Source organism: Salmo salar, chromosome 14 (assembly GCF_965601325.2).
Source record: "Salmo salar chromosome 14, fSalSal1, whole genome shotgun sequence".
NCBI lineage: Eukaryota > Metazoa > Chordata > Actinopteri > Salmoniformes > Salmonidae > Salmo > Salmo salar.
This window is the reverse complement of record NC_138304.1, coordinates 11906289-11928864: the sequence shown is the minus strand read 5'-3', so window position 1 is coordinate 11928864 and position 22576 is coordinate 11906289. Positions and strand designations below refer to the sequence as shown.

The 22576-nt window shown below is 42.7% G+C and overlaps 1 protein-coding gene across 1 annotated transcript in view; it reads right to left on the bottom strand.

The window, feature by feature from the left end:
• Window positions 1-252: 252 nt before the first annotated feature.
• myo7bb (myosin VIIBb) overlaps window positions 253-22576 on the bottom strand; it is a 30791-nt gene continuing 8467 nt past the window's right edge. The window contains exons 13-48 of the mRNA XM_014139404.3: window positions 22244-22454; window positions 22019-22154; window positions 21715-21884; window positions 21416-21559; window positions 20989-21147; window positions 20737-20829; window positions 20457-20551; window positions 20107-20191; window positions 19651-19869; window positions 19332-19541; window positions 18814-19122; window positions 18413-18556; window positions 18151-18219; window positions 17920-18044; window positions 17591-17717; window positions 17186-17305; window positions 16414-16587; window positions 15194-15421; window positions 14245-14412; window positions 13879-13996; window positions 13596-13722; window positions 10215-10387; window positions 9412-9593; window positions 8710-8822; window positions 8322-8476; window positions 6741-6894; window positions 6159-6314; window positions 5821-5926; window positions 5611-5724; window positions 5373-5484; window positions 5059-5165; window positions 4757-4942; window positions 1797-1913; window positions 1290-1373; window positions 909-1028; window positions 253-675 (exon numbers count right to left, since the gene is read on the bottom strand). Coding sequence (XP_013994879.3) covers window positions 577-675; window positions 909-1028; window positions 1290-1373; window positions 1797-1913; window positions 4757-4942; window positions 5059-5165; window positions 5373-5484; window positions 5611-5724; window positions 5821-5926; window positions 6159-6314; window positions 6741-6894; window positions 8322-8476; window positions 8710-8822; window positions 9412-9593; window positions 10215-10387; window positions 13596-13722; window positions 13879-13996; window positions 14245-14412; window positions 15194-15421; window positions 16414-16587; window positions 17186-17305; window positions 17591-17717; window positions 17920-18044; window positions 18151-18219; window positions 18413-18556; window positions 18814-19122; window positions 19332-19541; window positions 19651-19869; window positions 20107-20191; window positions 20457-20551; window positions 20737-20829; window positions 20989-21147; window positions 21416-21559; window positions 21715-21884; window positions 22019-22154; window positions 22244-22454 — 5209 coding nt within the window. The 3' untranslated portion in view covers window positions 253-576. The remainder of the gene's footprint in view (window positions 676-908; window positions 1029-1289; window positions 1374-1796; window positions 1914-4756; window positions 4943-5058; window positions 5166-5372; window positions 5485-5610; window positions 5725-5820; window positions 5927-6158; window positions 6315-6740; window positions 6895-8321; window positions 8477-8709; window positions 8823-9411; window positions 9594-10214; window positions 10388-13595; window positions 13723-13878; window positions 13997-14244; window positions 14413-15193; window positions 15422-16413; window positions 16588-17185; window positions 17306-17590; window positions 17718-17919; window positions 18045-18150; window positions 18220-18412; window positions 18557-18813; window positions 19123-19331; window positions 19542-19650; window positions 19870-20106; window positions 20192-20456; window positions 20552-20736; window positions 20830-20988; window positions 21148-21415; window positions 21560-21714; window positions 21885-22018; window positions 22155-22243; window positions 22455-22576) is intronic.

The following is a 22576-nucleotide window of genomic DNA, read 5'->3' as shown; positions in this document are numbered from 1 at the left end:
GTCTGAGTACTATCTATCCTAAATGTAATGTCTATATATAAAAAACGATATATCTTTGTTATGTAACTACTGTGTATGAAAGTACCATGTATGTAAAATGTGTGTATGTAACACAAAAGCTGTAAAAACAAAAACATAACACAAGGTAACTTTTGTCCTCTGAAGAGTTGGTGGATGGGCCAATAAAAAAAGTACAACATTTGAATTAAAAAAACGTCCAATTGATGCACATACACAACGTGAGCTGCCATCTCATAATTCAAAAATGCTTTATTAATTTTGTTCTGTGAGGCAAGTCTTGTTTGTATATACACACGATTTGTCATTTTTTTCTAGTTCCACACTGTGGATACCGGTATTCAAAATTGTTATGAGAACCCTTTTACACACAACACAATACAAGGCACAGTGCCAATTCAATATGGCAACCATTACAAAGCTATGCAAAGGGGCTTAGACCAAATGAAAAGTAATCCCTCCATCAAATCACAAGTTGTATCCATTGGGTTTCCCTTCATGCTTGGTTTACTGTTTTATAAATTAATCTGCCTTGTCCTCCCTATTTCCCAGCAGGCATTAGGTAGGGAACATGGAGTTATTTCTGGGGCGCACAGCCTGCCTCTGCATCTCGTACATGTTCACATAAGATGATAGGAGGTCATCCATTTTGTAACCCTGAAGAGGAGACAAACACAGTTGTTGGGGTATGCACATTGAGGCAAAGTTAAGTCACATTCCCCAGTGAATAAGTCACTACAATACAAGTGTTTGTGAAGATAACTTAGTACGCCCTCAACAAACACTATCAGCACTTTGGATTCACACAAAATGTACACGTACTGGTTTATAGGAGGTAACATCTCTCATTTTGCCTCTCGTTTGAGAGCGAAGACATAATGGCCACTTACCAATGAGGTCTCACAAAGGAAAGTGCTCCCTTTGACCAGGTTGCCAATGGTCATGTGGAAGTAGGTGCTCCCGCTGGACCAATTGGTGATGCGGTTGAAAGGGTGCATGACCAGCAACTCCTGAGGTTTAGGGTAAAATCAAAAGGTCATGTTTGGTTAAACAGGGAAGGCCAATACTTTATAGTGCTGAAGGTGGCAGAAGTGGGATCCTAGCTTGGTGTTGTGGTGCAGCGTAAGCCTTTCAGATTTGTGGTTTTAAGGCAAGGTCAGCATAGTTACTGCGCATGATCATCTGGCAGTAAATGCCCTCTAGATGTAAGTCAAATGATCTGATAATGGTGATAAAATAGAAATAATCAAATAAAACTATTGTGCTTTTACCTTTGTTTTGGGGTCGATAAAGCTGACTCCTTGCTTGCTGATTGCAATCCAGACAATACTCGGGTAACTTGGTTCAGAGGTTTGCTGTGAAGCAAGAGCATACAGAAAATCAACACTGGCATGCAAAGTTTGGTGTGTCAACATGCATCATTTTCATATTTATATCAGACACTCTTATCCAGAGCCTCGTTATTCTTATTGTGTTACTTTTAATTATTACTTTTTATTTTTGTCTACTTGGTAACTATTTTCTTCTTCTTGAACTGCACTGTTGGTTAAGGGCTTGTAAGTAAGCATTTCACGGTAAAAGTCTACACTTGTTGTATTTGGCGCATGTGACAAATAAAGATTGATTTGATTTGACTTTTTTGATTTGACAAGGGTTAAGTGGCTTGCTGAAGTGCACATTGACAGATCTTTCACCTAGTCAGCTCAGGGACTTGAACCAGCAACGCCCAACAATCTTAACCACTAGGCTACCTTGACTTGAGCTGTCTCCTAACGTACCTTTACTTCAAAGAAAGCACAGCCGAACGTTGGCCAGTGGCAGATGCCTTTTAGAAAGGCCACTTTAGCCTCGTCCAAGGTGATCCCGGCCTGCTTGTTGTAGGAGGAGATGATGTGCTTTAAGGGAAGAAGAAAACAACAGAAAGATTCAGAAATACGAGTTTCAGTATTTCTTTACTACTATATGCTTTCAATCATTACCATATGTATGATATAAATCTGGGAAAAATGTGTCATAGGGATGAGCCATATACTTAGTAATGGCAGTGGTGTAAAGTACTTTAATAAAAATACTTCAAAGAACTACTTAAGTCGTTTTTTTGGGGTATCTGTACTTTACTGTTTATTTTTTGTGACAACTTTTACTTTCTACATTCCTACAGAAAATAATGTACTTTTTACTCCAAACATTTTCCCTGACACCCAAAAGTTCTCGTTACATTTTGAATGCTTAGCTGGACAGGAAAAGGGTCCAATTCAAGCACTTATCAAGAGAACATCCGTAATCGTCCCTACTGCCTCTGATCTGGCGGACTCACTAAACACACATGCATAATATGTAAACGATGTTTGAGTGTTGGCTATCTGTTAATGTTTAAAAAAAGAAAATGGTGGTGTCTGCTTTGCTTACTATAAGGAATTTGAAATATTTTATAATTTTACTTTTATTTTATTTAAGCAATTACATTTACTTTTGATACTTAAGTATATTTAGAACCAAATACTTTTAGACTTTTACTAAAGTAATATTTTACTGGGTGACTTTCACTTTTACTTTGAGTAACTTTTCATAAATGTAGCTATACTTTTACTCAAGTATCACAATTTGATACTTTTTCCACCACTTAGTAATGGAGAGAGTAAGAGAGGCATTCCAAATCTCATATAAAGCGAGATAACATGAGAAGGACTGACAGTGTAGCAGTGTACAATAGATAGAAATACAGTTGAAGTCGGAAGTTTACATACACCTTAGCCAAATACATTTAAACTTAGTTTTTCACAATTTCTGACATTTAATCCTAGTAAAAATTCCCTGTCTTAGGTCAGTTAGGATCACCACTTTATTTTAAGATTGTGAAATGTCAGAATAATAGTAGAGAGAATTATTTATTTCAGCTTTTATTTCTTTCATCACATTCCCAGTGGGTCAGAAGTTTACATACACTCAATTAGTATTTGGTAGCATTGCCTTTAAATTGTTTAACTTGGGTCAAACGTTTCTGGTAGCCTTCAACAAGCTTCCCACAATAAGTTGGGTGAATTTTGGCCCATTCCTCCTGACAGAGCTGGTGTAACTGTCAGGTTTGTAGGTCTCCTTGCTCACACACACTTTTTCAGTTCTGCCCACAAAGCTTCTATAGGATTAAGGCCAGGGCTTTGTGATGACCACTCCAATACCTTGACTTTGTTGTCCTTAAGCCATTTTGCCACAACTTTGGAAGTATGCTTGGGGTCATTGCCCATTTGGAAGACCCATTTGCGACCAAGCTGTAACTTCCTGACTGATGTCTTGAGATGTTGCTTCAATATATCCACATAATTTTCCTCCCTCATGATGCCATCTATTTTGTGAAGTGCACCAGTCCCTCCTGCAGCAAAGCACCCCCACAACATGATGAAACCACCACCGTGCTTCACGGCTTGCAAGCCTCCCCCTTTTTCCTCCAAACATAACAATGGTCATTATGGCCAAACAGTTCTATTTTAGTTTCATCAGACCAGAGGACACTTCTCCAAAATTCTTTATCCCCATGTGCAGTTGCAAATCGTAGTCTGGCTTTTTTATTGCGGTTTTGGAGCAGCAGCTTCTTCCTTGCTGAGCGGCCTTTCAGGTTATGTTGATATAGGACTCGTTTTACTGTGGATATAGATACTTTTGTACCTGTTTCCTCCAGCATTTTCACAAGGTTCTTTGCTGTTGTTCTGGGATTGATTTAAACATCAGCTATCTGAGCAGCTAACCGATCGCTGCAGCTGTACATAACCCATCTGTAAATAGCCCACCCAATCTACCTACCTTATCCCCATATTGTTTTTATTTACTTTTCTGCTCTTTTGCACACCAGCATTTCTACTTGCACATCACCATCCGCTCATCTATCACCCCAGTGTTAATTTGCTAAATTGTAATTACTTCGCTACTATGGCCTTTTTATTGCCTTACCTCCTCATGCTATTTGCACACACTGTACATAGACTTTCTTTTTTTTCTATTGTGTTATTGACTGTACGCTTGTTTATTCCATGTGTAACTCTGTGTTGTTGTTTGTGTCGCACTGCTTTGCTTTATCTTGGCCAAGTCGCAGTTGTAAATGAGAACTTGTTCTCAACTAGCTTACCTGGTTAAATAAAGGTGAAATATATATATTTTTTTAATTACACTTTTCGCACCAAAGAAAGTTCATCTCTAGGAGACAGAATGCATCTCCTTCCTGAGCGGTATGACAGCTGCGTGGTCCCATGGTGTTTATACTTGCGTACTATTGTTTGTACAGATGAACGTGGTACCTTCAGGCGTTTGGAAATTGTTCCCAAGGATGAACCAGACTTGTGGAGGTCCACAAATATTTTTCTGAGGTCTTGGCTGATTTCTTTTGATTTTCCCATGATGTTAAGCAAAGAGGCAATGAGTTTGAAGGTAGGCCTTGAAATACATTAACAGGTACACCTCCAATTGACTCAAATGATGTCAATTAGCCTATCAGAAGCTGGAATTGTGATACAGTGAATTATAAGTGAAATAATCTGTCTGTAAGCAATTGTTGGACAAATTACTTGTATCATGCACAAAGTAGATGTCCTAACCGACTTGCCAAAACTATAGTTTGTTAACAAGAAATTTGTGGAGTGGTTGAAAACTGAGTTTTAATGACTCCAACCTAAATGTATGTAAACTTCTGACTTCAACTGTAAAAGTCAAATTTGTGGCATCTTCCTCCTCTTCTCTCTCCTCCTACCTTCTTCCAGTCCTCTGGGGACATGGTTTTCATCTCATTAGCCGGCACCAGCTCCTTCAGCATCCTTGGAATCATGACAAACTGGGATCTGTCCGTGTCCACTTTGACCCTGAACAACAGGCCAGCCAGGCTGATCATCTCCTCCTTGGTACACTTGTGGTAGCCACGCAGGTACTTTGGCAACTCCTGAGGGGGAGAGGTTTGTGTATGAGTGGTGGTGAAGAACTGGGTGGATCGATGGGTGTGTGCGTGCGTGCGTGCGTGTGTGTGCACGTATGTGTATGTGTGTTTTTCTGCTCGACCTGTGGGAAGTGGAAAGTAAGGTCAGAGGTCAGGTCTCTTCCTGGGGTCACGTTGAACCACAGCTTCCTCATGAATATGACCAGGTAGGGCATGGTGGCTGGAGCTCCTGAAAAACAGTGACCCTCAGACCTTCTAGCAAAGCATAGCATAGCAGTTTCAATCCACTGACAACTTGGTGGGTGTAAGGGTTTACTTTGATCTTTTGCACACATTAAATTATGCTTTTGCCTGTTTGTTTTTTTTTGCGCTACCATCTTAAAGTACTGATGGCTACATGTTCATCGTATCTGTTCAATTCAATACTGTGCCTTACCCTCCGTTTTACCACCTTTTCTTGCCTCTCTAACTTTCTTTGTTTTCTTAGGTTGGTCTGTGGTCTGCCTCAAACTGTCAAAGAAGTAGTTTTGATCCTCCAAGCTCATCACCTGAAAGCAACAAAGCAAGAAAATCTTTACGTACACTCATTCGCACTACCAACACAAACTTAAGCAGTGGCTTGAAAATGTTAGTTTTTTTTCTCCAAAAAGTTGTGATAAGAACTTGAAATCAACCTTGTTTGGCGTTTTCATGGAGAGACCGTAACCGTCAGCTGAGGCCAGAATGAGCTTGTAGGCAATATTACGAACAAGGTCACGAATCCTAGTTGTTGAAGTCACCTCGAAGAGCTAAATGAAAGAGTAACACACGAGACAAGATACATTATATAGTGATAGACATAAGATAACTGTACTAAACAAGTACAATGGAAGCATGTGGCTCACCTCAGTTGACTCATTGGGGAAGTGGATTTTATGGAAGATCTGGTTGCTGTTCTGTTGAATGGCGTCCACCTCCACCTGATGAGGAGGCAGCTTCCTGGGCTCCATACTACAACCAGAGAATGGTAGCGTTCATTTCCCCCCCCACTCATTTTAGTACGTAATACCTCAATACCAGATATTGTAGCATCGTTAGCACAACACCAGAAACCTTGTCCAAGTGATTCAGATTGAGACCTCTTGGTAACTTGGCTTAGGTGTTGTATTCGCAGGGGCATTGGTTCGAGTCCCAGTCGCCCCCCCCCCCTCCAAATTCACTACAGTGTGTTTTGGAGCCGTACCTGAGCAGCATTTGGAGCCGTTGGAGGCAGTCTGCAGCCAGGGGCTCTCTGGGCCGTGACTCTAGGAAACGCTGGGTGTACCTCAGCAGGGACTGGCTTGGGGGGAAAAGGCCGGTGCACAGCCACATGAGCTGCCAACCATAGTCTACACTCATCCTGAGAGAGAGAGAGAGAGAGAGAGAGAGAGAGAGAGAGAGAGAGAGAGAGAGAGAGAGAGAGAGAGAGAGAGAGAGAGAGAGAGAGAGAGAGAGAGAGAGAGAGAGAGAGAGAGAGAGAGAGAGAGAGAGAGAGAGAGAGAGAGAGAGAGAGAGAGAGAGAGAGAGAGAGAGAGAGAGAGAGAGAGAGAGAGAGAGAGAGAGAGAGAGAGAGAGAGAGAGAGAGAGAGAGAGATAATGGAGGGGGGGTGAGAGAGAGAGGGAAGAGAGTAGAGAGAGAAGGGAAAGACAGCAATAGAGAGATAGAGAACATTTTTATCATAGAATAACAAATCGAGCACCATACATACATATATATGATTATTTCCTAGTAATACATGTGCAATAGCTGACATGACAGTTTATTGTTTCTCATTACCACACATACCTGCTGCTGTTACTGGTCATCTGCCTCATGATCTGGCAGTAGACCTCGTCCTGTAAAGGTACATGCTGAGTGGCCGGACCAAAAATCTGGTCAGTCAGCTCTATGGGCTGGCGCATCTGTTTGATAGGGTAATCTCCCATGTACTTTAGGATAGGTGAGGGAAAGGTTAAGGACAACAGGAAAACTCCACTTGGAGAGACATTTTTGTAGGGTAATTCGGTAAATGCTACTCCATTGAATTATTTTTATTTTTATTCACTTTTAGAGGTCTTCAGTTCTAATAAACACAGGTATAATCAGTCCCTAGTGTCTTCTTCAGCAACTAAAATATCTCCAGTGTTAGCCTCAATATCAACATGAACATCAACAAATGGCTCTAAATTAAAGGGGAAGTTCAGGATTTTACAACTTGAGATTAGATGGTTTTTCACCCTGAAAGTAATCTATGGGCCAGGAAAAACTGTAATCCGTGGTTCGGTATTCTCTAAACAGCCACTACAAATTTCAGATGAGTTTAGCCACAGCTAGCTAAAAAATATATGGTAGAGATAGGGGAATGTGTGCAATTAGGCAACATTTCATGGCCAAATCAACTCCATATTTTGTTTGATGTTACTCAAAAGGTGGAATCCACAGAAGGGGGAAACAGCGCCATTGTCAGCCCCACGGCCATTGTTATTTTTTTTGGTTTTGTTGATGAAGCAGAGCTGGGGAGAATCGTGCATCAAGGTAAAAAAAAAAGTACATAGAACAGCCGCATATCGCATGTGCAATGATTTCCGAGTGGGAAACAGTGTTTGTGGTTTGCAGTAACTTCTTTGTTGTTGTAATATCGCAAAGGGACATGGTAGTTTTACCATTAAGGATTCCAGATTTAAAGGTCCAATGCAGACGCTTTTTTCCCAATATCAAATCATTTCTGGGTAACAATTAAGTACCTAACTGTGATTGTTTTCAATTAAAATGGGCAAAAAGAAACAAAAATTGTTTTTTGCAAAAAGCCATTTCTCAAGCAAGAATTTTGCTAGGGTTGTCTGGGAGTGGTTTGAGTGAGGGGTCTAATTGGACGAGCCTAATAGGAAGGATATGAAACCTGAAAACTAGCTGTTATTGGCAGAGAGGTTTGAAACTCTCTTTGTTATTGGTCTGTTAATTTATACCGCCTGGTGATGTCACCATGCAGCACAAAACTCCATCCCACCAAAACAGGATGACATTTCAGGTGGTCCTTTTAAACAGCTCTTGCATAATTTTCACAATTTCACAGTATTATTCCAACCTCATATGTGGAAATATATATAAAATACAGGATAACCACATTTTTGACTGCACTGGGCCTTTAGAGGTGATTTGGCCATTTAAAAAATTACATGAACACAAAAACCTATCATTTCAATTGATTGGTAGCTAGTGGTGGCTAAAGTTAGCTTAAGTTTGTAGTGGCTGTTTAAAGAAAAACTGTAATCCATGGTTCAGTTATCATGGCCTATAGACTACTTTCAGGGTGAGGAACCATCTAACATCATGTTGCAAAATCCTGACCTTCCCCTTTAACAAATAAAGTATTTCAGTAAAGGATATCAGTGAAGGAGATGCAGGCCAGATGGCTAAGGTCGGTGTTGCCCGCCAGACTCTTCAGTAGGGGTTGTTTGATGGGTTCTTTGGAGGCAGCCCACAGTTTCTCCCTGCCTGCCCCTCTGGCCTGCGCCCCACGGCCGCCCTCTTTACCAGGCTGCCTGGAGAAACAAAAAAAAACAAAGTTAAGTTGCTGCCTTGAGAATAAAGTGCAACTGTAAAATAGACTGTAAACCATGCAAAATGTAGTAGTGAGACAATTGGTCAGGTAACTGCAACATTGGAATCATAAAAAAAACATCATGGTAATTATTACATTTGAAATGGTTAGTCAGTGGTTGCATCTGTAATTGAAATTAAAGTGAGAGTGGATTTATTGAAGGGTTTTCTCTACCTAAAGTACTCAAGGGCAAACTCTTTCAGTGAGACGGGGGAGATGGCTTCTTCCCTTTCGTGGGCGTTCTGAGCCACTGTCTTCTTCTGGTCTGGGCTCAGATTCAGCAGACTCTGATGGTTCAACCAAACAAAAACACAACTTTAGTACGACCACAAGAGGGTAGTCTTCCCCTGCCACAATCCTCCTAAGAATGGCGACTGGACATGATGTGGACTTGCCCCACCGTAAGCGTAACAATGCTCACAAGTTCGCCCATCCCTATGGGCAGCATTCCAACTAGGTATAGGTGTGCCCCACCAAGATTCCATTATATTGTTTTCCCTATCTCATCTCTACAGGGGAATGACAGACAGCAGTTCAAAGGACAACTATCTGGAATGAAATTCAGCCATGTGCCATTATTATCTTACATATGACAATCTTATCATTCACCCTTGCACATCCACATTGGCACTATGTTCGTATGTCAATATAGTCCCATCCCTATTTTTTATCACCCTCTTCTGTGTTTGTACAATGTGAGCACTGTTTATTTTAGCCTGGTCCCAGATCTGTTTGTGTTGTCTTGACAACTTCTATGGTGTTGTAAAGACAGCACAAATAGATCTGACACCAGGTTACTGTTCCACGACCTATTCTTCTAACCATACGAATAAGTGTTTGAACTAAGTCTTCTGTTTGAGTCAAGAACCTTCTTACCAGTGTGGTATCGCTGGGCTTTTCAAGGGTTGGCAGAACCAGGACAGTGTCCATGGAGATGGCGCCGGTGTTCCCAGTCCGCTCGTTAGTGCCTTTGATCCATCCCCGGTCGGGGGAGTACTCTCCGTCCTTCACGATGACCAGCACGTCCCCTCTCTTGTAGCTCAGCAACGTGGGGTCGTCTGGTGTGTGTGTGAGTGAGTGAGTGAGTGAGTGAGTGAGTGAGTGAGTGAGTGAGTGAGTGAGAGAGTGAGAGTGAGAGTGAGAGTGAGTGAGAGAGAGAGAGAGAGAGAGAGAGAGAGAGAGAGAGAGAGAGAGAGAGAGAGAGAGAGAGAGAGAGAGAGAGAGAGATAAGTAACTCACCCACGTACATAAGACGAACCATGCTGGTCATGCATGATCCCCAGCCAAAACACCTACTGTATATGAATGGTCCTTTTTGGATATACTTGTTTTATTAAACACTGACTACCTACTAACTGTGTTGTCTGAAAGGGACAAACAAATTGTTTTACAGTACAATTTACAGCATTAGGATTCTATGGAATACATCCAGATACACAACCGTCTTAAGCAGTGTTATACAGCATGGCCTTTGCCTATCTCATCCAAATAGATGAACCACGAGTTGTCATACTCATACACTGTCTGTTGATATACTATGATTCTGCCAAATGCATCAATCTAGCTAACCCTTTTGTAGCTCACAGATACACAGCTTAACCCAAGCCAAGCCTATCCAAAAATCAGTCAAGTCTAAGCTGTGAGGTGAGTGATCAAGTGATTCATTGTCATACTCCTACCCTGTTTGTTGACGTCCTGCAGGGCCACTGCGTAGACGGAGCGCTCCCTCAGGCCCTCCAGGTACCACTGGATCAGGTCAGCCATCTCCCCTGCCTCCACAGACTGCAGTAGGAACTGCCCTCTCAGTGTGGCCAGGCTCACAGACTGACCGCTGTCGATCCTGCCGTCATCACTGAGGAGCATATGAAACATTTACATTTACATTACATTTACATTTAAGTCATTTAGCAGACGCTCTTATCCAGAGCGACTTACAATACAAAGATATGACATGCTATTCTATAAAATCCTTTCTCTGTAATTAATATTACCTGATTAAGCTAATCATGTAAATGTAATTAACTACAAAGTCGGGACACCACGGAAGAGTGTATATAGAGCCGTTATCTTCCGAATAAACTCTTAACCTGTTATGGCTCGGGGGCAGTATTTTCACAGCCGGATAAAAAAACGTACCCGATTTAATCTGATTATTACTCCTCCCAGAAACTAGAATATGCATATAATTATTAGCTTTGGATAGAAAACACTCCAAAGTTTCTAAAACTGTTTGAATGGTGTCTGTGAGTATAACAGAACTCATTTGGCAGGCCAAAACCTGAGAAGATTCCATGCAGGAAGTGCCCTGTCTGACAATTTCTTGCCCTTCTTGATTATCTCTATCCATTACAGAGGATCTCTGCTGTTACGTGACACTTCCTACGGCTCCCATGGGCTCTCAGAAGGCGGCAAAAAGCTGAATCGTGGCTTTGCATGCTCTGGCTGAAAAAAAGTAGCGTGTTTGGGTAGTGGCTGGTTACAGTACTGTGAGACTCAGGCTCGTGCCCGCGTCGACCCCATGCTTTGTTTTCTTTCGTCTGTTTACCTAAACGCAGATTCCCGGTCGGAATATTATCGCTTTTTTACGAGTAAAATGGCATAAAAATTGATTTTAAACAGCGGTTGACATGCTTCGAAGTACGGTAATGGAATATTTAGAAATCTTTTGTCACGAAATGCGCCATGCTCGTGACCCTTATTTACACTTCGGATAGTGTCTTGAACGCACAAACAAAACGCCGCTGTTTGGATATAACTATGGATTATTTTGAACCAAACCAACATTTGTTATTGAATTAGAAGTCCTGGGAGTGCATTCTGACGAAGAACACCAAAGGTAATCAAACTTTTCTAATAGTAAATCTGACTTTGGTCAGGGCTAAACTTGGTCGGTGTCTAAATGGCTAGCCGTGATGGCTGGGCTATCTACTGAGAATATTGCAAAATGTGCTTTCACCGAAAAGCTATTTTAAAATCGGACATATCGAGTGCATAGAGGAGTTCTGTATGTATAATTCTTAAAATAATTGTTATGTTTTTTGTGAACGTTTATCGTGAGTAATTTAGTAAATTCACCGGATGTTTGCGGGGGGTATGCTAGTTCTGAACGTCACATGCTAATGTAAAAAAGCTGGTTTTTGATATAAATATGAACTTGATTGAACAAAACATGCATGCATTTTATAACATAATGTCCTAGGGTTGTCATCTGATGAAGATCATCAAAGGTTAGTGCTGCATTTAGCTGTGGTTTTGTTTTTTGTGACATTATATGCTAGCTTGAAAAATGGGTGTCTGATTATTTCTGGCTGGGTACTCTGCTGACATAATCTAATGTTTTGCTTTCGCTCGAAAACTTTTTTGAAATCGGACAGTGTGGTTAGATTAACGAGAGTCTTGTCTTTAAAATGCTGTAAAATAGTCATATGTTTGAAAAATGGAAGTTTTCGGATTTTAGAGGAGTTTGTATTTCGCGCCACGCCCATAATTGGATATTGGAGCAGGTGTTCCGCTAGCGGAACGTCTAGATGTAAGAGGTTAAAACCTGTTGGGGATAGGGGGCATTATTTGCACGACCGGATAAAAAACGTACCCGTTAGTCAACGTTACATAGCATCTCAACGTATTCCAAATAGCTTTATCCTTATTAATACATTTTTTTGATGCAACGTTACGCGCCGATGTAAAATGCTGTTTTTATATATAAGTATGAACTTTATCGAACAAAAGAATGCATGTATTGTGTAACATGATGTCCTAGGTGTGTCATCTGATGAAGATTGTTAAAGGTTAGTGCTGCATTTAGCTGTTTTTTGGTTATTTGTGATGCATGTGGTTGGTCGGAAAATGGCTATGTGGCTACTTTTACGATATACTCCTCTAACATAATCTAATGTTTTGCTTTTGCTGTAAAGCCTTTTTGAAATCGGACAATGTGGTTCGATTCAGGAGAGGTGTATCTATAAAACGATATAACATAGTCCTATATTTGAAAAAAACAATTTTTTAATTTTGTTATGCTAATGGCGATAGGATTTTTCGCTGGATGTCTGTCCCGCATACGGGACGGAGCCCGACCAGGGGTTAAAATAGAAAAGTCATTACGTAAAATACAGGCGAGGTATGGCCTCCATTTTGACATTTGAAGTGTGTGGTGGATGTACAAAATGGGCCAGGTCCAACTCACAGGTCCAACAAACGTATGTGAAGTGTATGTGAAACATCTGAAGTGTATGTGAAACGTGTGAAATGTATGTGAAACGTGTGAAGTGTATGCGAAACATATGTGAAATATATGTGATAACTTCATGGTGGATCGGGTGTCGGTATGAGGGAGTATGTAAACGGTGACGACCACCACTACTTGACAACTGAATAATAAACTGCCACTGTAGAAAACTAGGTTGGATTGTGTATTCTGGGCCCTGTTTGAAAACTTAACAAATGCATCCTTTCTTGTTTCCTTGAGTTAAGTACAGATCTATAAGTGATTGTATAGGTGAAAGTACGTTTATCCCTCTATTGCTTCCACAAATCCAACCAACTCAGATCAGTGATCACTTGAAGGAAGGAAGTGTTGGGTTCTGAGAATATGAAATGCACTTATTCATGTCTAACGTTTACATTATGTCAGGATATGTTATTGTTAGGGATCCTATGGGAGGGATCCTCTGGGAGGAGAAGAGACACTGTCTGGTACTAGTCACCATGACAGCCGTGAGCTGGGGAGGAGTGAGCACTTTGGGGCAGAGGTCAGGTCAGATGAAGTGCGGAAGAACAGATATCACTAAGGTTCTGTCTAGCAACAGAGATGCATTGGCTGTTCAGATGTGTAGGAGGAGACTCGGCATAGTTAAATATCTGCGCTGTGTGAAAATGTGTTTGTCTAATGCAGCTGTATTGATACTCTGGGAAGAATAAACTTGGTTAAGCTTTCATAATGTCTGTTGAGTTTTTTACACTGAGAATTAGAACCTAACAGAAGGACAGAAGGAAAGAAGGAAGGAAGGAAAGAAACAAGGACGCATTTCTGATATATTTGAACAGGGCCTTGTCCATACCTGGACTTGTTCACCCCAGTCACCTCTGGGTAGGACAGCTCAAGGAGCTTCTTCTCTTTCTCATCCTGGAAGGAGATCCCATTCCAGTTGATGGCCGCAATAAAATTGCTTTTGGGTAGAGGAGGCCCTGTGGATATGTAAATACCTTAGTAATAAAATCATCTTTAACAAAGAACATTTCTATTTTGCCTGATGTAAACCAGCTACTGTAAAAGGTTCATCATGTGAAATGAAACCAACCTCACCTGGTACATTATCGCAGACATATTCCTGTTAGACTTACCGGACATTTGCGTAACCTCGTAGAACTTTGAGAAGTAAATGGGCCATTTCTGACGAGCATAGTCAACCACGTCCCCCTTCACGCTGTCTGTGCTCCTTCTGCTGTTTATGTAAGGACCCTGTAAGAATGATTAGGATGATTATTTGTTGATACATTTTGTCTGGCATCAACTTTATTCTACTCTACATAACTTAACAGTAACTTAACTTAACCTAACTTTTTACTTTACTTTGCTTTACATTACTTAACTTCACCATACTTGATTGGGATAACATACACTAATTCAAATTTAATTGCAGGATTTTTTTAAAAATATAATACAAATTGTCTGGCCATTACTTATTGCACCAGTGAGTAGCAGTTTACCTGTGTATGTGCTGCGTTGACTAGCTGAATCAATTTTCCTTGTGACTTGGTCTCAATAAGTTCAGTAGTGATGCATTCCTCCACCACCTTCTTGGCATTCTCTCCACTGATGGCAGACCCAAACGTCACATAGTAGTACATTGCTGCGAGCTGCACAAAGTCATCCTCCTGGATGACAAAAAATAAAACAAAACATCTGTTTAGGTCCAATAATAAAGAAAGACAGTCTTGTTTAGTTAATAGATTTTCCACTTCAGGCCTCCCGAGTGGCGCAGCGGTCTAAGGCACTGCATCGCAGTGCTTGAGGCGTCACTACAGCCCCGGGTTCAATCCCAGGCTGTGTCACAGCCGGCCGTGACCGGGAGACCCATGAGGCGGTGCACAATTGGCCCAGCGTCGTCTGGATTAGGGGATGGTTTGGCCGGCCAGGGATTTCTTTGACCCATTGCGCTCTAGCGACTCCTTGTGGCGGGCCGGGTGCCTGCAAGCTGACTACGGTCACCAGCTTGACGGTGTTTCCTCCGACACATTGCTGCGGCTGGCTTCCCGGGTTAAGCGAGCAGCGTGTCAAGAAGCTTGGCAGGGTAGTGTTTCGAGGACGCATGGCTTTTGACCTTCACCTCTCCCGAGTCGCAGCGATGGGACAAGACCCGAACTACCAATTGGATATCATGAAAAGGGGGTAAAACATTTTTATAATCCACTTCAAACAGTCTTTATATCTTTACGTTTTTCAACAATAGTGGTAATTGTTTTTCTTTCATGACTTTTCACATAGAGTTCAGTGAGACAATGTGACTCCTAAGATCCACGCTTGGTTCATAGTCAATCTACCTCGAGAGAGACATGGAGGTCACATTCACAATTACACCATTGCTGTATCAGTGATATAATATCCACATCGTCTGGGTGGGCTCTTAGGCGTGTGCACTGTCAAAAAACGGCTCACCTTCTCAGAATGGTACTCCCCAGACTTGAGGCCTCTGATGACCTGTCTGTAGATGAGATCCGTGCTGACTGCATCTATCGAGGAATCATGCCAGGGTGTGAACAGCTCCTTGCGGAAGTAGAGTCTCCAGGGGGCGTGCTGCTCCTCCTCGCCCTTCCGTCTCACTTCCTGCTCGCACTGCGAGATGGCGTCCATCACATGCCTCCCGCCACTGCCCAGGGACCACACCTGGAAAACGCACAGTGACAAAACATGTCACAGGGATAGTCAAAACATGTTACGGGGCTAGTCAATGCAAGTTCTGAAAGCTAGCGAATATGCTAATAAATGGTAGTCATCTGATGTCAAGATTAATTTCAAAATCCTTTTTAAATGTTCCTTCTTAATATTCAACTGACACAATAAAATGTCTCAATCCAGAAGGCACAATGCCCAGAACCAGGATACCACAGTAATGTATCCCCTAGCCATGCGACTAAGAAGAGAACCTATTGATACCGCTGTATTCATTATGTCTCTTCTTTGTTAATGTGTACTTCTTTTAGTTGCATGGCTAGGTGTGCCCAAAACCCTTGGGGGTTTCCTCGCCTACATCTTTTTAATAATCTATGCATAGTCACTTTAACTCTACCTACATGTACATATTACCTTGGCTAACCGGTGCCCCCGCACATTGACTGTACCGGTACCCCCTCTATATAGCCTCAACATTGACTCTGTACCGGTACCCCCTGTATATAGCCTCCACATTGACTCTGTACCGGTACCCCCTGTATATAGCCTCAACATTGACTCTGTACCGGTACCCCCTGTATATAGCCTCCACATTGACTCTGTACCGGTACCCCCTGTATATAGCCTCAACATTGACTCTGTACCGGTACCCCCTGTATATAGCCTCCATATTGACTCTGTACCGGTACCCCCTGTATATAGCCTCCACATTGACTCTGTACCGGTACCCCCTGTATATAGCCTCCACATTGACTCTGTACCGGTACCCCCTGTATATAGCCTCCACATTGACTCTGTACCGGTACCCCCTGTATATAGCGTCGCTATTGTTATTTTACTGCTGCTGTTTAATTATTATCATTTATTTCTTAACTTCTTAAAGCATCGTTGGTTAAGGGCTTGTAAGTAAGCATTTCACTGTAAGGTCTACACCCGTTGTATTCGGCGCAAGGGACAAACACAATTTGATTTGATTTGATTTGCACCTTCTCATAGAAGCCGATGTAGAGAGAGAATCCGTAGATGTCCTTGATGTTGACTTTCTTGGCCAGAGCCTGGCACACCTCGGCGGAGGTACAGGCTGAGTCTACAGGTAGGCTGACGCTAAGGCCGTCCATCAAGGCCACAGACACTTGCGTGGTCTTCTTGGTCTTGACGGCCTACACATGAGAAGATGGAGGCGTTGTAAGAAGTAGTCCTTGTAGCATGATGTACTACTACAGTACCCATGATGCTCTGTATATATACTGTATATGTCTCCTTACCAATAAGGTCACTGTCATAAGATTAAGACTAAGATCGCTTTACTTGCCAATTGCACACAAGACTGAACCCGCCGCCATAAAGGTATGTCGGCAGAGCAAAAACAGAGAACGGATCCGTTTTACAGGTCAGACGTTAACAATGGTTAATATAGCTGTAGTTCAGCAACTTTCACCCAGATAACTCTGATGCAACCTCTCATGGTCTAGTGTGGGTGCCGGTATGTTTCTGTTTCTTTGTCGTCTTACCAAACCCGAGTCAAGAATACTGACCTGTAATGCTGACGCAGCAGCAGTAGTCCACACCTAGCAACATTGTCAAGAGATGTAAGCTTCTTTGGCTACGGTGTTGGACTGACAGTCGAAAGGACCCGGGATTTGAGTCCTGACAGGATTACCCCCCCCCCCCCCCCCTCCCCGCCAATTCTGTTGCATTGTGTCAGAAGGGAGATGGCACGCAGATGAGTACCTCTATGTCTTGGATGTTGTGTCTTACCTGGAGCTCTATCCAACAGGGTGGTTCACCTCGCTCCCCATTGGCCACGATGCGACGCAGACGCTCAGCACAGTATGGACCATAGCTACTTGGTCCTCTGCCCAGGAATCTCTCCAGGTACTGTGGAATAGAATCAAACAGAATAGAATCGAACAGAATAGAATCATACAGAATAGTATCAAACAGAATAGAATTGAACAGAATAGAATCAAACAGAATAGAATTGAACACAATATAATTACAATGTATGTAATTGATTGATTATGCATAAACTGATGATTATGGATGATTATGCATAAAATGATTATGATTATGCATAAAATGATTATGATTATGCATAAAAACACAGCGCCTTAAGACATACAGAATAGCCATAAGTAAAAAAAATGACAACTTTAGACTGACCCGCATAAGGAGTTCTGTTGGGGGGAAGATACCCAAACAGATAGAGAGGAGGACCCAGCCTCTGAGAGAACTCTTCTGGCTCTTATTGTTCACCAGCTGTTTAATGATCTGACAATAGATCTCATCCCTACACGGACAAACAAGGGCAGACAGGGCTCAAGTAGATATCTATCAGTTTAGATGGATCCAATTCATTTGCATTGCAACTGTAATCTACTATCAGTTCTGAATTGAACAGTCTTGGTATTAAAGCAAATCACCTTTCTAGACATTGATAACTGGGACATTTCTGGGTAACATTGTTAAGATGTTGTAATTCGGTTTGGTACCTTATATCTCGTCTGGATAGGGCGTATCCAACAATAATATGCAGTTTTTCAAGGTCGGATATTGGCCGATCCAAGGTGCGCCCCTCTCCAATCAGAATGTCTTTCTCCTCCATCATAGTCTCTGACTGGAGTAGGTGAGAAGCACAAAGAGACAATTATCCTGTGTTGTTGCATCATGGATATTCCGCTTAATTTGAGTTCTTAGGACAAAATAATATGTATGTAACATACCTCCTCTATAATGGTCGAACCTTTTCTATTCCCCGTTCCTTGTTTCTTTCTATTTTTCCTTAGTATTTTCTGATAGATAAATGGATACGACATCTATTACATTTAGACATCTGACAAACTGTTATAGTGTGTCAATTCAGTCAGCAAAAACTCAGTAACAACAGTAACCTATTGGAAGCATGTAAAATGACAATCAGGGACGAATAAAGTCATATTGAACGAAATTGAATTGAATTTGAGGCTTAGTCCTAATGTACAGTACCTGATCCAGGCCCACCAGGTTGCTGAGCCTCCTGTTCTGCCTTTGGCCCAGGTTATTCTGGATGGAGGGCTCCTGGTTGATCAGTTTTGGCTCAGCTATGTCCCCCATGAACCTCAGTATGATCCACCACACTGTCAGACAGGCCTGGAGAGGAGAGGAGCAGAGGAGAACGTGGGGAATGGAAGAAAAAAGAAAGGGAGGGAAAAAAGGGTGAGGAACAAAAATAAAATAAAAAATAGGAAGGAAAGCAGAGGAAAGGGAATAAGGAGAGGAGAAAGTAGGGTACACAAAGAGAAAAGATAAGAGGAGAATATGGAATATGTTATTGAGGAAGAAAAATGTCATACTTGCTTTGGATTCTTCTGAGATTACCACACTGAAGCCTGATATTGAGTACTCACCAGTGCGTCTCCCTCATCCTCGTGGTAGAGCAAGGGCTGCCGCAGCCTCTGGGTGATGTGACTGTGGGTAGCAGAGCCCTGGAAGTGCAGAGCACTGAACTTGGTGAAGGAGAGCTCCTCATTCTCATCATCGTAGTCCACCACTGGTAGCTCCTCTGGTACTGCGATTGGTACTGGTTCTGGAGCTGGTACAGTCCGAGCTAGTGGTGGTACTGGTACTTGTATAACTACCGGAGCTGGGCTTTCTACTGGACTCTCCTCTCGACTCTCCTCAATCACCTCTAGGACGGTCAGCCTTCTCTCCAAGTCCTGAGGATGGGTAGGGAGAGTGCAGTTGGATACTCAGTTCATTTTTTTATTTTTATTTTAAGTGGTAGAGAATAGTAAAATAGTATAATGCTTCTTCAATGAGAAGAAACGATTCGGTGAATTTGGTCATTCTATTAGCATTGTTAATCATTGAGCAAGAAGCCTATGTTGATATACTGTGGAGATCCACCATTGGTTGTGAGCCTAACCTCAAAGCCCTCGGGAGCTAGTCCCTCCCGTCCTCCTACTGCCACTTTGTTGGGCAGGAAGCCAAACATGGTTTCCACCATTTCCTGCTCACTGACTGGCTCCGGCTTGGCAGCAGCCTCTTGTGATTGGCTGAGAACGTCCTCTAGCCTCTGCTGGAGCTCCGCGGCCTCCTGCTCCCTCGCCTCCCGCTCCTGGGCAGATAGGAAGACCTAACACACACACACACACACAAACACACAAACACACACATATATATTGAACTCACACAGTTGCACACACAGGTGCACAAACACATTTTTCTCAAATGTCAGAACTCACATCTGTCTTCATCTTGTTGGTGGTCTTCCTAGCCAGCATGCCTCTGGTGTGGGCCTGGAGGACTGTCACAGCTTCTCTCTTGCTCTTATAACTCTTCCTGGCTAGGTACCCGCGCACCTGGGACTGCATTGTGACGGCCGCCGCCAGCTCCTTCAGGTAATGCCCTCGGGCCAGACGGGCACGGATCTTAGACTGCAGACGCTCAAAGCCAAGCTGGAGCTGATTGAATGAGACAGAGAGGAGTAGAAATGATTCCAGAAGCAGCAGGTAAATGTGATCTAGTCTATAAAAAAGTAAACATGAGCAAATCTCCATCAGCTCAATACTGTGCACTCCTAGAGCTACGGCAATGAATCAATATCATCTCAGTTTGTCTTCAGAAGTGTATCTGAAGTTGACTCCTTACCGTGCTCATGTTGACATGATATTAGTAGACCTTGACTGCCAGTGACTTACTTTTCTGTATTCTTTTTTCTCTCTATAACCTCTCCATCGCTTCTGTATAACCACGGCAGCTCTCCTTTTCTTCACAAAGCTCTTCCTACAAGAGGAATACATTTAAACAAAACTGGAATATCACTGACTGTTAGCAACTACTGTATTACAATAGGAACAACTGAAGTAACTGGGGTAAAACTTTAGATTGGGGTGTTAGAGAATAACAGATAACACCATGTCAGTGAACACTGCCAGTGTGCTATGTCAGGTCCCACAACATCCCAAACCTGTGTCAGGTATGACACGTCGCCCGTCATTCTCTATCCTGTGTTCTGCCCAAATTGTGTGTCTCAGTGTTCATCCCTCACCTGTCTCTTTGGCCAAGCAAGACCCTCTGGATGATGAGGGCTTTCCTGTTGAGCTCTCGCTCTCTCTCCCGCTCTAGTAGGGAGTCATGGGCATCCTGAGTGGGAAGAAAGCGAAAACCGGTTACAGAGGGTGAATATGGACCTTTTTTGGGGGGGAGGGTTACCGACATCCTTCCAGCATCTTTGAATTGCTACTTGTGACAGCCATTGGGGATTCCATCACTACTGTTACAACATGCCAATGTTTGTGGTTGTCTAGTCCACACAGATATAACTGTACCTTCAGAAAAATCTTAGTCTTGCCGATCTTCCAGCCATCCTGTCCTGTGATCACGGCCTTGCAGATGGCATTGCAGCAGGCTGCTGCTGACTCCTGAGTTAGGACAAGGAGGAGGATATTGGGAACCATAACCACCCCACGAAAAGCAATTGTAACCGTGGAGCTTTTTTGTGCTAACAAATATCATCATCATTGTTGTCATCTTCATCATCATCATCATCATATTCAAAACAATGAAGGTATATGTCTCACAGTTTTGGGGTCACAGACGGTTGTATTCAGAAGCACTCTGTACCGCTGCAGAAACTGCTTGAACGTGTGGCGGATCGGAAATCCCAGTTTCCGGATTTTGATGGTATCAATCATTCCAGAATACCGCAGCTGACGTATGCACAGGTTTCTGTCAAAAACCTGAAGACAGAGACATTCCTAAGCTTGACTAGTAGAGTGGAGTGCACTATAGTATGGACAAATTGGACTTTCGTGGAATTATCCCATTTTCATTCTGTATAACGGCCTATATTGTTTCTGTTTTGTGTGAGTTTGACCTCTACCGATTGTGACATTGCACCGTAAAAACAACGAATCATGTCTTCCTGTATCTGGCCAAGTGCTACAAAACAATGAATCATGTCTTCCTGTATCTGGCCCAGTGCTACAAAATGGCTGCCTTATTCACCATGGACTTCTTATCGTCGTTGGGTTTGAAGCAGCGGATGAAATGGGGCTGGCATTTGGACAGGGCATTCATGAGGGAGTCCAGGGACTGACGGAACTGACCGCTCAGCGTGGACACCTGCCTCCTGCCATCCGTCTGGGCCACCTGCAGGGAGAAAAATCACAATGTCAACTGCGTGGATTTTTGGACCGTTGTCAGTGACTATCTCTGCAGGAAAGCTATGTGAAGAAACTGGTGGATATAGCTAATGGGAGTTGGCGTGAGAGTCAGAATCTTTAATAGTAACAACAGCCACAAACCCGTAGAGAGCTCTTGGGTGTCAAAACGATCCTGTTGTTGCTTGCAAGGTTCTTCACCACATTGGCAGAGAGCTCCTTCTCAAAGAGCTGTGGCAGCAGCTTGTTGGTGGATGCGCCAATCAACTTGAGGATGTCTGAGTTAAGAGCATCTCTGTTCTTCTCCAGGAATCCTGAAGGAAAAACATACAGGATCAAATGGTGCCCCCCCTCCCAAAAAAACGTGACAATATCCAATTGATCATACTCCTATGTTTGAGCGAATCGACTACTGTTGTATAGGTGTGATCCCTTTTTTTCTGTTTACCTTTTGAGTCGTAGTGAACAACCCCAGCAAAATGGCAAATCCCAAACTCCATGTCGTGGGTGTTCTTGGATGGAATGTACTTGTTGCACTTCGCATGAGCCTGGTTCATCTTGTTCAGCATGGTGACATCTGTGCCCTGGAAGAAACATTCAAGGTTGTCACAAACCTCACCAATTCAGACTGCCACCACAACATGGTTGACTAGAGGAATTTGAGATTGTTTACCTTGGGAAAGTGGCTCTCCTCGTCGATCAGGGCCAACACGTTGAGGGGCTTCACAGCGAGGAGATCAAGGGTGTCCGTGTTGTCGCTAAAGGTGATGTTCTTCCAAACAATGTCCTCCTTGGTGTACTCCTCCTGCTCCAGCTTGAACACATGACGCACAAAAAACTGCTGCAGCTGCTCATTGGCAAAGTTGATGCATAGCTGTTCAAAGCTGCGAAAAAGCATGGGGAAAAGGTTTGTGTTATTGACTGGTTGGTTATATACCATCAGGGAGAGAGGATGAAGGACATACAAGGAGTATATTGCACACACAAACAACAAGGGAAATTAGTA